Source organism: Dendrobates tinctorius, unplaced genomic scaffold (assembly GCF_039654945.1).
Source record: "Dendrobates tinctorius isolate UK_male_01 unplaced genomic scaffold, ASM3965494v1 ptg000391l, whole genome shotgun sequence".
Taxonomy (NCBI): Eukaryota; Metazoa; Chordata; class Amphibia; order Anura; family Dendrobatidae; genus Dendrobates; species Dendrobates tinctorius.
The window spans coordinates 22,423-39,325 of record NW_027362057.1 but is presented as its reverse complement, the minus strand read 5'-3'; the positions used below and the strand labels follow the sequence as shown (position 1 = coordinate 39,325).

Here is a 16,903-nt window from a genome sequence, read left to right as displayed (position 1 = left end):
GCAGATAAATAGTGGCAACAATGGAGGGTGAATCACTGTTTTCAGTTAAGTACAAGCGGTCAATGAAAGCCAAGACCCTGGCATGCAGTGAGGCTATTGACGTTGCTAAGGGCAAAACAATAGACCCCGCTCTTTTGTTCCAAAGGTTTCTTGTGGTGTCTCAAACTGCTGATCTTTCCCTTGATGAGGTGATGGCCTATGAACTTTCACCATACCCACCATCCCTCTTTGAGGCAAAACATCGCTTACGCAAACCAAACAAAGCACAACTGATGGCTGCTATAAAAGAACAGAGTTCAGATAATGCAGTACTCAAGGATGTACCAGAAGTGGAACATCAGGTTCTTGACGGAGGTTCTCTTCTCCATCGACTGAAGTGGTCAGAAGGAAAGCCATATTGTTCAATCGCTGAAGACTATGCATCTTTCACACTAAAGCACTATGGTAAGGCTACGATAGTATTTGATGATTACATTGGAGGACCAAACACTAAGGACATTACCCATCAGCGACAGCGCAAAAAACGAACAAGTAACAAAGTGAACATTGCTGAAGGAACTAAATTTGTCGGGAAAAAGGACTTCCTTTCGAATGTGGAGAACAAACAGTCTCTTATCAATCTCGTTTCACAGCGCATGAATGACAGAGGTTGTCACGTAATACAATCAGAGGGGGATGCAGATGTGGAGATTGTTAAGGCAGCAGTGTCAATGTCATCCAACAAAAGTATTAGTCTTATTGGCGAAGATACAGATCTTTTGGTGTTGTTACTTCATCACGCGTCAACCAGCGATGGCAACAAGCTTTATTTCTACTCGAATAAAGGGAGTCCTGCAACAGTATACGACATTAAGGTTATGAAGAAGTTCCTGGGAAACCATGTCTGCAGCAGTCTTCTGTTCCTTCATGCATTCACGGGTTGCGATACCACTTCCGCGGTTTTTGGAATCGGAAAAAACTCGGTCTACACAAGGTTTTGAAGGGAGACTCGGTCTTAAATAGCTGTGCTAAAATCTTTTCTGCACCTAACAAAAACAGAGCTGAGATTGAAGACGCTGGGTGTAAAGCAATGATGGCTTTGTTCGGGGGCAAACCTGGAGACAATCTGTCTGCAATTAGGTATTCTACTCTCTGCAAAAAAGTTGGTTCAGCCAAAATCTTTGTTACACCTGAACGACTGCCACCGACCTCCTCTGCAACAAAGTATCACGCCCTTCGGCGTTACCTCCAAGTGATGCTTTGGATGGACAATGGTGAGGCCATGGACAATACTGAATGGGGATGGGAATTGCAGAACAACAGTCTAGTTCCAGTGATGATGGATACTTCACCCACGCCAGAAACACTTCTGAAAATAATTCACTGCAATTGTTCTCGTGGTTGTAGTACACTTCAGTGCACTTGCAAAAGACACGGACTTACCTGTTCACGGGTATGCGGACCATGTCAAGAAGGGCATTGTGACAATATGAGTGAGGAAGCAGTGTCTGATGATAAAAATAGTGACTATTGACCTGACACGTTTATTTAGTGATGAAGTAGGTCTTAATATGCACTGTGTATTAATTCTATAATTTCTAGAAATGTACATATATGTCATGACGTCATTGATGACGTCATGACCTCGCATGTCCATGTAGTAAAAAGAGTCCAATATTGTAGGAATTAGCAATACCAAAAGTGAACATATAATCCCTATAAAAACAACTTATTTCATGTAGTTATAAAAACCACCAGTTCCCAGTGAAATAATGGCAAATGCCACAATATAGGCCTAAACTGAGATGCTGAAAGGCCCTACAATAAACTCAACTGATAGCTTCCTGTCCGTGGAGGTTGGCACCCTAAGGATCCCGATTTTTTGGCGCCCCCACTCAGCGAGGACTGTCCCTTGCTGCCCTGTCAGTCCCTGGTAACACAGGTATGAAAACAATGACTGATAGTATAGAGATGAATAATAAAGAGTGCCCTAGAGCTCATGCAAAAATCCCAGACAAATAAGCAAAAAAAATACCACATCATGACATCAAGATCCACCATATTAGAAAACAGTGCCTTAGCAATGAGGCATATATACAAGATAAAAAAAAGTGGCCACTTATCATTTGTGGAGTAACCTCGCCTGTCCATGTAGTTAGTATAAAACTTTGTATAAAAATTGTTATATGAAAATATATAGTATACAAAATGCAAACTCTTCTGTAACTTTGTATAAAAATTGTTATATGAAAATATAGAGTATACAAAATGCAAACTCTTCTGTAACTTAAAGCTACAGCTTTGAAATAGGGAAATATTTGTTATTTTTAGTGTGATGGCTGTCATCGTCTTATGACGTCATAGTTAGGACCTTTGTGGTGATCAATTTTTGGAAAACTTTTAATATGTTGTTCCCCACATATAATAGTAATAAAAAAAATCATAAAACGCTTTCTTGTAATTTGTTCCGGGTCAAACCGTATTATGACTGGACTAGTAGAACATTTCACATTCAGTATGTTAGAGATGGAAGGCCACAGTCCTGTTCCCATAATGCAGGAACAAACAGATATTACTACAGAAGAACAGCAAAATGATTCTTTACAATTAGATGATCTTGTTGAAGCTGCTTCACACCTCTTTCATATTCATCACATGCGCTGTGTTGTGCACATGTTGCAACTGGCTATAAGGCTATGTGCACACGTTGCGGAATTGTCGCGGAAATTCCGCAATTCCATTCCGCGGGAAATATGCGAGAAAACGGCATTTTAATTCTCACCTATTTCCCGCAGAAAAACTAGCGATTTGCAAGCGTATAGCTTGCATTCTGCTAGCGTTTTCCGAGCGATCTGTAGCATCACTTGGAAAACTGATTGACAGGTTGGTCACACTCTTCAAACAGTGTTTGACGAGTGTGACCAACTTTTTACTATTGAGGCTGCATATGTAGCATCTGTAGTAAAAATATCTAACGTTAAAAATAAAAAAAATAAAAAATGGTATTTTTCCCACCTTCCGGCGTCCCGCGCAGTGTTCCCGATCATCGCGATGCTCCCAGCAAGTCCCGTTCCCAGTGATGCATTGCGACAATGACTTTTTATGACATCACGGTATCGTGAGACCGCAACGTTAAAGGTCATTGTCGCAATGCATCACTTGGAATGGGACCTGCCGGGAGCATTGCTGAGGCCTGGTGACGCTGTGAGGGACATCGGAAGGTGAGAATATGACAATTTTTATTTTAATATATTTTTTACAGGAATATGGTACCCAGAGCCTGGAGGAGAATCTCCTCTCCTCCAGACCGTGGGTACCATCCGCAAATGTTCTGCTTACTTTTCGCATGGTGGGCACAGCCACATGCGGAAAGTAAGCAGAACAATGCATTCCTATATATACGGATTTTCCCGCGATTCCGCACAAAGAATGAGCATGCTGCATATTTGTCCGCGATGCAATTCCGCCGTGGAAAAATCTACAGCATTAGCACAGCATGTGCGGAATGCCATAGGATTGCATGGGATGCTTTTTTTTTTTGCGTTTTCGCGGCAAATTTGCGCATTTAAAATCGCCGTGAAAATGCAAAAAAATGCTAGGTGTGAACACAGCCTAAGAGGTAGTCTGCAAGAGGGACATGCAGGAACTCTGATTAGCAAAGTGAGGAAATTGGCTAGTGCTGCCAGAACCCCTAAAATTGATTCCATCTTGAAGAGATGTGCTAGAAAAGGGGCAATTGTGGATCAAGCAACTCAGTGGGGCAGCACCTATTTAATGATTGAGCGATTGCTTGAGCTGAAACCCTTCCTTGTAGATATGGCCAACCCTCAGGTAACACTACATGAAGGTCATTGGACACAGGTGGCTGAATTGAAGGAATTGCTTCATCACCCATCTACAGTGACTAAAAAGTTACAAGCTGATTTAACTCCTGGCATTTTTATAAAGGAGTGGAACTTGTTGTTTTGCCTGTCCCAAAGAGGAGGTTTAATTGCAGATGGCATTGCTGCTTCAATGAAACAGAGAAAGACATTGCTATTAGAAAATACAATTTTTCTGGCAGCTGTTTATGTGAACCCGAGTCATCGTATATTGCTGGATGATCAACAGCTTACTAAAGGAAGAGAAGCTTTGATTGAGGTAGCAGTTAGGATGAGTGGGCTACAGGACGGCCAAGAGCAAGAGGACTCAGGTCCTGCCAGTGCTGCTGCTGCCGTTCCTTCATCCTCATCAGATGAGGAGTATGATTTCGACAAGTATTTGGATGACATGGACCAGGCAAAACGTTGCCGCAGGGAAAAAGATTCCACTCCCATAGAAAACAGATTGACCATATTTCAGCAAAATTTTTCACTTGCTCTCAAAGAAGTAGAAGAGTTCAATTGTTCATCAAACGAAGCAAATTCCTTTATACCTTGAAATTGTTAGAGATGTTGCCCATGTGGTTACTGCTTTGCCACCAAACCAAGTTAATGTAGAGAGATTGTTCTCTAGCCTTAAAATAATTAGATCAGATTTGAGGTCATCTATGAAGGAGGATCTGATGAAAGCGATACTATTTCTCAGAACAAATTCATGGACTGCACAAATGTTATTCAGTACGTTTTAGTTGAAAACAGTTTTTACCACTGCGTAGTGTATAATAAACTGTAAATATGCAAAAGTTTTTATTCTAAAGTTGTTTTCCAATAAATATATTTTATGTTCTACCTAAATGGCTTGATTATGGTATCATAATGATTAAAAGCCTGATGTTACCATTTTACTACAGTAAATGTATCACTTAAACATGAGCCAAGTATGAGGGAGGTCTGAGTCGTGGAGTCGGAGAGTCGGAGTCATGGGAATTGAGGAGTCAGAGTCTGAGGTTTGGCATACCGACTCCACAGCCCTGGGATGCACTGCTGTAGTGATTACCTCCTGTCAGTGTATCGCAGGCGGCTGGGTAGAGCAGTTATATCGGGAGCTGTGACTATTCTACACGTGAGACACTCAGGATTATGTGGACTACGGTAGACAGGAGTATAATGGTGGTTTATTAATTTTTTTCTAGGAGACCTTGGCATCAGGGATTGGGCGTTGTGTTTTTTATTTTTATTTAAATACATATGTAATTATTTTACATGTTGTGTTTTTTTTTCAAGTGTTAGCACAGGCGCCAGCTGACGAGAGACTATGTCTCTCATCAGCGGCTCCTACTATCACTTATAAGTGACCGCAGACGTATGCTAATGTGAGGCGTAGTCTCATCAGCCCACGCCTGCTGACCTGCCGTAAGAGTTTTGGTCACAGCTGCGGGGTCACATTGACAACTGACCATGTGACCCCGCAGCGCTCTGACCGACGGTCTTACTGCCGATAACCACCGCGCCGGTGTTTCCCACGCTGTCACACAGATGACAACGTGGGAAACACCATAGGAAACTGGTAAAAACGCAAAGAGAAACTCAGCAAATCCGCAAATATTTTTATACTTGCACAAAGAATCGACATGTTGCAGAAAAAAACACTGCAAATACTCAAACGAAATTTACTGATCATGTGCACAACACTTCAGGATTGTCATTGAGTTAGCTTGCATAAGGTTTCCATAGCGTTTTGTCCCATTTCCACACCAAAAAACGCTGTGAAAACACATAAAAAACACATCATGTGCACAAAGCCTAATTGTGCTGTCTTAAAGAATAAAGCTGCCTTATCAATTTTACCACACACAGAACGGCATTAAAAAAAATAATAATCCTGAATTGCTGGTTTTTGTTAATTTTGCCTGCCAAAAATTGGAATAGAAAGCAATCAAAAAAATGTTGTGACCGAAAATGGTACCAAACATCAAATGGTGCCACAAAAAACAAGCCCTCACATGACTGTCAGCAAAAATAGACACATTTTAACTCTCAAATATGGCAATGGAAAAACTTATTTTTTATTGCAAAAACAAGGGTTATTTAGTGTGACAGCAGCCAAACACAAAAAAACTGATATAAAGATATAGAATCGATGTAATCACACGACCCAAAGAATAAATTTTTTGTTCATCCTGCCTTCCAAATATGTGAATAGAAAGCAATCAAAAGATATGTGCGCGAAAATGGTACCAATAAAAACATTAACTTGTCCCGCAAAAAACAAGCCCTCTTATGACTGTTAGCAGAAATATAGAAAAATTATAGCTTTCAAAATATGGCGATGCAAACATTTTTCCCCCATATATAAACCATTTAGTGTGTGACAGCAGCCAAATAAAAAATAACTAATCTGGTATAGCTGTAATTGCAGACTTGTAGAATAAAGTCGTCTAATCACTTATACCACAAGGTGAACGGTGTAAAAAAAAATAAAAACAATTCTTCACTTGTAGCTGATTTGTTCATTCTGTCTCCCAAAGATCGCAGTAAGGCTCAGCTTACATTTATCCTGCGCGCTACACTGAGCTCTTACACCGTGGTTTCCTGTAAATCTCTGAAATACAGGATTCAGACAGAACCCCCAGTGGAAGGTTTCCTACAATGAGGCAGATGGAGGCACTGTGTTTTAAAAATAGTCACCTGTAGGGAATTCTGCTGTTTTGGCGTATCAGGGGCTGTTCAAATGTGATATGGCATCCACAACATATTCCTACCAAAGTGGTGTCCCTCCCCTTCCGAGCCCTGCTGTGTACCCAAGCAGTAGTCAACTATTTAAAATTCTGTGAATAACTTGGGAGTTCAACGTGCTTACCGCACATGTACACAAATTCCTTGAGGGGTGTAAATTCCAAAATGGGGTCGTTTGTGAGGGGTATAAACTGTTTAGGCACATCAGGGGCTCTCCAAACAGGACATGGCTTCTGCTATCTATTCCAGCCAATTTTTTCTGACATGCATCCAAACAGTAGTTGTCCCCCCACATATCGGGTATCGGCATATTCAGGAGGAATTGCAAAAACTGTACAGTCCATTTTCTTCTGTTACTCTTGTGAAAATACAAAATTTAAGGCCAAATTAAATTTTTTCCGGAAAAAAAAGTAAAATATTTATGTTTTTCTTTTCACATAGACTCTCTGGTTTAAGGGCATAATAATTAAAAGTTTGAAAATTGCAACATTTTAGGCCAAGTTTCAGATATTTTCACATATAAACAAAAAATAACAGCCTAATTTTACCACTATCAAAGTACAATGTGTCGCAAAAAAAAACAGATCCATTGAAGCGTTCCAGAGTTACCGTATTTTTCGGACCATAAGACGCACTTTTTTCCCCAAAAATTTTGGGGGAAAGTGGGGGGTGAGTCTTATGGTCGCAATGTACTAACCTGTGAGACTGGTGTGGGTGCCGCGGGGGCTCTGTAGTGCGGTGGTGGCAGCGGGCTGTGCCCCGATGCAGGGGTAGCGGCTCTCTGTACTCCGATGCAGGGGCGGCGGCTCCGCCATCTTCCCAGCGTCCATGTTCCCAGAGGCCACCGCAACATGGCAGCGGCCAGCAAGGGATGTGCGGGGGCCTCCGGGCTTGGAGGAAATGCCGGCGGAGCCGCCGCCCCTGCACCGGAGCACAGAGAGCCGCCACCCTCACCCCACAGAGCCCATCTGCCCCAGCACAGCCGCCCCAGAACAACCCAGCTGCCCCACCCCCAGCACAGCCCAGCTGCCCCAGCACAGCACAGCTGTCTCAGCCCAGCTGCCCCAGCACACCCAACCTGCCGCCACCGCACGAGCCTGGACCACTGAATGACCCCTGTGACCACTCCTCCACCTGTGCCGGATCCCTTCCCAGGTAAGCTGAATTCGGACTGTAAGACGGACCCCCATTTGACACATTATTATTTTTTTCCCTATTTTCCTTCTGAAAATTGGGGTGCGTCTTATGGTCCGGTGCGTCTTATAGTCCGAAAAATACGGTATTACACCACAATGGTTAAACCTTTATGTAATCTGTTCTCATAAATCAGCATAGGAGGAGATTTAAGAAAAACTCATAACTCAGTTAAGTCATTCTGCAGTTCATAAACTGTGCCACACAGTGGCTATAGAAGAAAAAAGGTGCACAATTTTTTTTAATGAACCCCAATTCCAAAAATGATTTTTACCAGAAAATAGTTTTGAAGAAAAAAAAAAAACGTAAATGGTCGCCAAACCCTTTTAGTCACAATTGCTTTTTATCACAAATGCCCCAGATCACAGTGCATTCTGCAGCCTAGCCTAACGGTAGTGTCTTATTACAGCTCCATGGCTACAGTGGGAATTCAGAATTTCACTGTGGATTTACATGCAGATAGTTTCACTAGTGCTCAAGGTTAGGATAAGCGACTAGTTTGTTGCACATTTAGTCCAGACTTAACTGTTTAATCTGTGCTAAAGCTCAACACAAGCCACAACCTATGAACGTGCAATAAAATCATTATGAACACACAGGTAGCAAAAGGGATGAAGATTCTATACAGACATTAAGCACCTTGCAGAATATATGCTGGGTAATACAGATTGATGATTTAAAAACGTGAAGCAAAAAAACAAAAGCTGCAAATAGTAGAAAGAAAAAACTAGATCTTCAAGGCATCACATTAGAGACATTATTCTTGGCTGCAGAACGATAAAAGCCCACACTTACCGACATGCTTTTAAAACCTCTGTCGAGCTGGGGTATATGGAGACTGACATGGATGGTATGGTCTTAGGACTTGGTTTGTGGGTAATTAAAGGAGGGTCCTTTGTGGGGCTCTGAGAGTCCTCAATTCCCTCTCCATTGACTGTCTCAAGTCCACTGTGGGGGCTGTTAAGGCTGATAACACTGTTGGTCATAGTCTGTTCAGTAGATTTCGGAGAAGGAGTTGCTGTGGAAATGGCTGAAGATGGGGAGGAGGCAACAGAGTTCTCAGTTTTTATATGAACAGCTGGATGTATGTTGTTGACTTTGTCACAGGCTCCAGGACCCACATTGTTATTGGCTTTTCCCATCAACAAGGCAGAGAGCTGAGGATTGTCTGAACTAAGTAAACCTGGTGACTTAGAATCTCCATGGCTAGGGCTAGGAACAGTATCTGCCGTCACCTGATGGACATGATTAGGAAGTCCTTCTACACCGGCAGTGCTGTTAGGAGTCCCTTCAGAAAGCCTGCTAGTTTCAGGCACTGATCCGTTTCCTGAAGGCTTGCTCTCTTTGGTTAAAATAATGCCTTGTTGTCCACCTGAGGTAGCAGTGTGAGAGGAGAGGTGATTGAGAGCAGCCCCCTGTGTTACTGAATTGCTAGGCATGGTAGGATGTCCGACCTGATTTTGAATACCAGTGCCAGCTGCTTGGAGTTGCTGGGAAGGCCCAGTGGAAGAAAGAGGTCGTTCACCATTAGGACCTGCCGAATGTGAATTCTGACCTTTGTGAAGCCCCTAAAAATGAGAACAAATATGTTATTGTAATAAAATTGGTGTGCAAAATAGCCAATATATGAAGTCAGAAAATATTCTCCTACAAATAGATATCACAGACACATTCTACATAGAGACTTTAACTTTCTTTTCCTCAACAATGAAGCAATTTCATGAGGTTTTGCTTAACAGCAGCACACAATGTCCATCGACATCTTAAAGGCAATCTGTCATCCCCTGGATGAGTTTGAGCTTTTACTCACACTGACCTGTGATGTGCAGTTGTGGTGCTGTAGTCCCAAGCATGCACCGTCCACTCACACGAATATGTGAAACTTATCCGCCCTTCTATGGGCAGAGTCTTCAGCGATCTTCTGCGCATGCGCCTGTGAGTAACTGCTATGGCTAGTCGGTGGTGCACTGTCTCCAATATTAAAATCCTCACAATATACCGTATATACTCGAGATAAGCCGAGATTTTCATCACATTTTATGGGCTGAAAGTCCTCCCCCCCCCTTCCCCCTCTCTCGGCTTATACACGAGTCATATACCTTGGGGTCAGCGGGGGAGGGGGTGTCACAGATCATACTCACCCATCCTGGCACTCTTTGCAGCCCCCTCGCTTCTCCACTGTCTCCCTTCAACGGTCACGTGGTACAGCTCATTAAACTCATGAATATGCGCATATTCATGAGTGGTAATGAGCTATATCACGTGACCGCTGAAGGCGGGAAGGGAGGCGGTAGAGAAGCGAGGCTGCAGAGACGTTCCAGGATGGGTGAGTATAGCGATATTCACCTGTCCTCGTTCCCACGCTGCTCACCGCCGTCTGCTGCTTCCTGTGTCCGTGATGTTTAGCCAGCAGGGGCGCGGTCACGTGGTTAGTGCGCGCCGCACCCTCTGCTGGCTGAACAGTCACTGACAGAGGACGCGCAGACAGTGGTGAGCAGTGATGGACCCCGGACAGGTGAATATCACAGGTGCCGGGTCCTGAGCAGGAGAGGGGAGTATGGCATTTTTTTTTTGCAGCAGCAGCATATGAGGGCATAATATACAGGGCAGCATATGGGGGCATAATCTATGGAGCAGCATATGGGGGCATAATCTATGGAGCAGCATATAGGGGCATAATCTATGGAGCAGCATATAGGGGCATAATCTATGGAGCAGCATATAGGGGCATAATCTATGGAGCAGCATATAGGGGCATAATCTATGGAGCAGCATATGGGGGCATAATCTATGGAGCAGCATATGGGGGCAAAATCTATGGAGCAGCATATGGGGGCATATTCTATGGAGCAGCATATGGGGGCATATTATAAGGAGCAGCATATGGGGGCATATTCTATGGAGCAGCATATGGGGGCATATTCTATGGAGCAGCATATGGGGGCATATTCTATGGAGCAGCATATGGGGGCATATTCTATGGAGCAGCATATGGGGGCATATTCTATGGAGCAGCATATGGGGGCATATTCTATGGAGCATCTTATGGGGGCATAATCTAAGGAACATCTTATGGGGCCATAACCTTTATGGAGCATTATATGGGGCATATTATTCTATGGAGCATCTTATGGGGCCATTATTAACCTTTGTGCAGCATTATAAGGGGTGTATTTTGTATGGAGCATTATATGGGGCTCCTGATTCAATATGGGTATTCAAAAAACATTTAACCTACTGATGTCTCAATTAATTTTACTTTTATTGGTATCTTTTTATTTTTGAAATTTACCAGTAGTGGCTGCATTTTCCACCCTAGGCTTATACACGAGTCAATAAGTTTTCCCAGTTTTTTGTGGCAAAATAAAGGGGGTCGGCTTATACACGGGTCGGCTTATACACGAGTATAAATAGTAATTGGAAAGTTACACGGCACTCACCACGTGCGGTGCTTCATTATTCACTGACAAACTCATGCACTCAAACATTTACAGAGAGTAAGCGAGATATGCTAGAGGCCACGTTTCATGACTCTTCCGTGGTTGAAGGCCCCTAGAAGTATCGTGCAAGGTAAAATGACAGCTGCCTATAACACGTCGCTAACTCCCTGTTTTTATCATTTATATGGGCTTGAATCAATAAAGAAGAATGGACTGCACATGGTGAGTGCCGCTATTGTTGCCATTATATTTCTTATTTTACTAGCGTTATTCAGAAAATAAATGATTAAAAGTCTTAAGTTGCCATTACACACATGACCAGTCCTCTCACAAGAACCCGAGTCTACAGCGTCAATATAATTATCTTCACTGCTATTGTAGTTCTGCTTCATACATACGACATTCACGGTCTTATGTCGTTGTTTCCAAGGGAATTAAATATCATTAATACAAAACAGAGCAAAATTGCTTTAGATGAAGGAAAACCAAAAGACTGGGAGAAGGACAAGCCTCTGCAGTAGAGAATATATGATATGGGCTGTCTATGAATAAACCAGCAAATCAGTCGTTAAGTTCTGTTTTATAAGTCAAACGTAAATCACATGTGAACAGCACTGCACAAAGAATTACACCCTACAATCAGTCCAAATGTTAGAGAAATCAGAGCCGCACTGCTCCACACAGAACTCTATTAGTAAGGCAGCCATACCGTCTGATGAAGCACCATAATACAGTAAGCAGCCGCCATTCTACCATTATTGTTACTACCAAACTAGAGGTGTCTTGTCAGGAATGATCAGACATTACCATCAGACCAGTCTACATCTGAGCTTATTTTGGTCTCCTGTCCAAACCCCTTTTAAGACTGACACAATTGTGTATTGCACTGTGCTATTGTAGCCACCATAACCCCTTCCCGACCATTGACACAGTGTATGTGTCATGAAAGTCGGTGCCAATCCGACCAATGACACACATGCTGTGTCATGAACAGATCGCCCTCCTGCGGGTGGGGTGACCGAGGTCAATGAAAGGTCACCCGACCCGTAGGTACAGGAGGACCTATACTTTACCACAGGGGTGGGTGGCTGTGCCCCCCCACGTGACTACGATCACTCTGATTGGCTGTTGAAAGTGAAACAGCCAAGCAGAGCGATTGTAGTATTTCACCAATGAAACTTGGTGAAATATTACAATCCAGCCATGGTCAATGCTGCAATAGCATCGGCCATGGCTAGAGACAGTGATCACAGCCCCCCCCCCCCCCCCACCGACTGACGGGGGCGATATGCCCCCGCCGCCGTCAGTATTTGCTCCCCCCGCCTTCCGATCCCTCCCACCCCAGTACCTCCAGAGTCCCGGTGTCCATCGGTCTTCCTCCATGGGCGACGCCATCTTCCAAAATGGCGGGCGCATGCGCAGTGTGCCCGCAGGATCTGCCGACTGGCAGATTCATTCATTTACTCTAGGTACACTTTGATCACTGTGATAAACCCTATCACAGTGATCAAAATAAAAAAAAGTACATAAACCCCCCGTTTATCACCCCCATAGGTAGGGACAAATAATAAAATATTTTTATTTTTCCATTAGTGTTAGAATTAGGGATGGAATTAGGGCTAGGGTTGGAATTAGGGTTAGGGGTGTGTTGGGCATGGGATTAGGCTTGTGGTTAGGGTTGGGATTAGGATTGTGGTTAGGACTGTGGTTAGGGGTGTGTTGGGGTTAGGCTTGAGTTAGAATTGAGGGGTTTCCACTATTTAGGCACATCAGGGGGTCTCCAAATGTGACATGGCGCCAGTGCGCCACCATTGATTCCAGCCAATTTTGGACTCAAAAAGTCAAACAGTGCTCCCTCCCTTCCGAGCCCCGACGTGTGCCCAAACAGTGGCTTACCCCAACATATGGGGTATCAGCGCACTTAGGAAAAATTGCACAACTTTGGGGGACTAATTTCTCCTGTTACCCCTGGGAAAATAAAAAATTGCGGGCTAAAAAATTATTTTTGTAAGAAAACATGATTTTTTTATTTTCACGGCTCTACGTTATAAACTTCTGTGAAGCACTTGGGGATTCAAAGTGCTCACCACACATCGACGAGTTCCGTGGGGGGTCTAGTTTCCAAAATGGGGTCACTTGTGGGGGGTTTCTACTGTTTAGGCACATCAGGGGCTCTGCAAACATAACATGACGCCCGCAGACCATTCCATCAAAGTCGGCATTTCAAAACGTCACTACTTCCCTTCCGAGCACCAACAGTGGTTCTCCCCAACATATGGGGTGCCAGCCTACTCAGGACAAACTGGACAACAACTTTTGGGGTCGAATTTCGCCTATTACCCTTGTTAAAATAAAAAAATTGCGGGCCAAAAAATCATTTTTTGAGGGAAAAAAATGATTATTTTCACGGCTCTGCGTTATAAACTTCTGTGAAGCATATGGAAATTCAAAGTGCTCACTATGCATCTAGATAAGTTCCTTAGGGGGTCTAGTTTCCAAAATGGGGTAATTTGTGAGGGCGCTCCAAAGCTTAGGCACACAGGGGCTCTCTAAACACGACATGGTGTCCGCTAACGATTGGAGCATAAAGTCAAATGGCGTCCCGTCCCTTCTGAGCCCTGCCGTGCGCCCAATCAGTGGTCCACCCCCCCCCCACCCCCCCCAACATATGGGGTTTCAGTTTCTCAGGAGAGATTGAACAAAAACTGTTGAGGTCCAATTCCTCCTGTTACCTTTGGGAAAATAAAAAAAATAGCAGGCTAAAAAATCATTTTTGAGGGGGGAAAAAATGATTTTTTTATTTCCACGGTTCTGCGTTTATAAACTTCTGTGAAGCACTTGAGGGTTCAAAGTGCTCAGTACATATCTAGATACGCTCCTTGGGGGTCTAGTTTCCAAAATGGGGTCACTTGTGGGGGGTTTCTACTGTTTAGGCACACAAGGGCTCACATGGTGTCCGCTAACGATTGAAGCTAATTTTCCATTCAAAAAGTCAAATGGCGTTCCTTCCATTCCGGGCCCTGCCATGCGCCCAAACAGTGGTTTATGACCACATGAGGCATCGGTGTACTTAGGAGAAATTGCCAAACAAATTTTAGGATCCATTTTATCACCTGGGGGTTCAAAGTGCTCACTATGCATCCAGATAAGTTCTTTGGGGGGTACAGTTTCCAAAATGGGGTCACTTGTGGGGCAAGGCAACCGCTAAATATTCCAGCATATTTTCCATTCAAAAAGTCAAATGGCGCTCCTTCCCTTCTGAGCCCTGCCGTGCGCCCAAACAGTGGTTTATGACCACATATGAGGCATCGGTGTACTCAGGAGAAATTGAACAACAAATTTTAGGATCCAGTTTATCCTGTTGCCCATGTAGAAATGAAAAAATTGATGCTAAAAGAAAAATTTTGGGGGAAAAATTAAAATGTCCATTTTTTCCTTCCACGTTGCTTTTGTTCCTGTGAAGCACCTGTAGGGTTAATAATCTTCTTGAATGTAGTTTTGAGTAGCTTGAGGGGTGCAGTTTTTAGAATGGTGTCATTTTTGGGTATTGTCTGCCACATAGACCTCTCAAAGTGACTTCAAATGTGAGGTGGTCCCTAAAAAAATGGTTTTGTAAATTGTGTTGTAAAAATGAGAAATCGCTGGTCAACTTTTAACCCTTATAACTTCCTAACAAAAAAAATTTTGTTTCCAAAATTGTGCTGATGTAAAGTAGACATGTGGGAAATGGTATTTATTAACTATTTTGTGTCACATATCTCTCTGGTTTAACACACTAAAAATTCAAAATTGCGAAATTTTCAAATTTTTCGCCAAATTTTTTTTTTTTTCTCACAAATAAACGCAAAAATTATCAACCTAAATTTACCACTATCATGAAGCGCAATATGTCATGAAAAAACAATCGCAGAATCGCTAGGATCCATTGGAGCGTTCCTGAGTTATTACTTCATAAAGGGACACTGTACAGAATTGCAAAAAATGGCCAGGTCATTAAGGTCAAAATAAGCTGGGTCATGAAGGGGTTAAAAGACAGACACCACTGGAATAGAGGCCAAAAGAAATTTAAAGTTGCATTCTTTGTATCCTGTGTGCTACATTATACTCAAAGGCTCTGTTGGGGGGTTTGTCCAAATCCTTTTCTTCAGGGATCAGTCTTTAGCTTGGAGGATATGCACATTGTGAAATAAGACTCACTGATGCTGCCCAGTGAAAACAAGTCATCACCTATCCACAGAATGGGCAACAACTTGCTGAATTGTGGCTGTCCCAACACCGGGACCTACTCCAGACAGCAGTGAATTTTCTATCCATGTTACAAAATGGTGCTGGGGGCAGATGAAATCAAGGGAAGAGCTAAGGTTTTATCATGTAACAGTTACAAAAGCATTAACATACAGGAGCAAATAAGACCCTGTGCACACTGCACGTGACAGCCTATACATACATTATCAGAAATGTGATCTCTCACAATGTGCTCCTCATTTGGAAAAACATGCAACGCAAAAATCATATTGTGTAATTATATCATATAGGAGAACAAAATTAGGGTGCATAGAACAAGAAAAAAAAAAGTATTCCTTTACCTGAGTGGAGTTAGACAGTTGGTTTTTCCACGGCTCCTCTGCGTTGCTGGTCAGGTTTGTGCGGTTATGAGGTAGAGCGAGTGCGTTTCGCTGTGGGTAAGGCACATTTCCATTACTTCCACTTCCCGTTATGTGATTATTGCCTAACATAGTGTCTGTACTACCCATCGTCCCTGTGGTATTGCAGGAAACGGCTCCTGCTGGAAAGGGTCCATTAGCCACAGGCTGCACAGGGCAAGCTGGGCGAATTCCAGGCTGAGTGACGTTCAGCGTTCTGGTTAACGCAACCTGATGCTGCTGACCAGAGACGGAGTTTGTAGGCAGTGATGAGTCCGCTGTTGGCCCATTAGCAATTCCAGTAGGTCGTACCTGTGCAACTCCTGTTTGTCTTATTTGCTTTAGTAAAAGAAAAAACAGTAAATCACAAAGTTGTAGAAGCTTATAGGTCGTTTTTATATTTCATGAAGTGTTACAAGCAAGCTCTATTACCTGCTGGTGCGGCTGCATTAAGACAAACTGAGCCTCCAACTGCTCCAACACCACTTTCTGTGCAGGACTTAGGTTATTCCTGTTAGCTCGTAGCTGTTCTAATTGCTGGAAATACAAGTACATCAGATATAAATTGAAATGCAAACATTTATTGCACCAAAAATCTATTCATCTCCACTTCCCATTCAATAAATATGGGACTAGACCCCAACATGTACTTGTATATAGTGTCAATACATAAGCGGTATACTGGAAAATACAGGCCTACTATGTGCATAAGTTTGAGAATTCCGAGGTCATTTTCCTGCGGGAGCGGTACTTTTTTTTCCCTACAAAACTATGTACAGGCAAAGATACTACTAAATTCCTATTTATGTGTAAGTAATATGAGCACTAGCGCTACTGTCTACATGAGAAATATTGTGACCTCACCCATCAAGGCCAGGAGTGAACAACTCATGACAACTCTATAGAATAGACCATCAATACGAGATTGGTGAGGACACTGGTGGTTGAACCTCCGCCAACCAGCTGAAAACTGCTACATTAGTGGCCAGTAAGCTTGTGCACTGCGGAGTACTCTGCATCATCTTCCACTCACTTGAACAGAGTGTTCTTT

The 16,903-nt window shown here is 43.1% G+C and overlaps 1 protein-coding gene across 3 annotated transcripts in view; it reads right to left on the bottom strand.

Moving 5' to 3' along the window:
- Positions 1-16,903, bottom strand: part of LOC141076154 (lysine-specific demethylase 6A) — a 99,697-nt gene that overhangs the window by 61,254 nt on the left and 21,540 nt on the right. For all 3 annotated transcript variants that reach the window (XM_073563489.1, XM_073563491.1, XM_073563490.1), the window contains 3 exons: positions 16,285-16,389; positions 15,796-16,191; positions 8,565-9,337 (listed from right to left, as the gene is read on the bottom strand). In XM_073563489.1, coding sequence (XP_073419590.1) covers positions 8,565-9,337; positions 15,796-16,191; positions 16,285-16,389 — 1,274 coding nt within the window. The remainder of the gene's footprint in view (positions 1-8,564; positions 9,338-15,795; positions 16,192-16,284; positions 16,390-16,903) is intronic.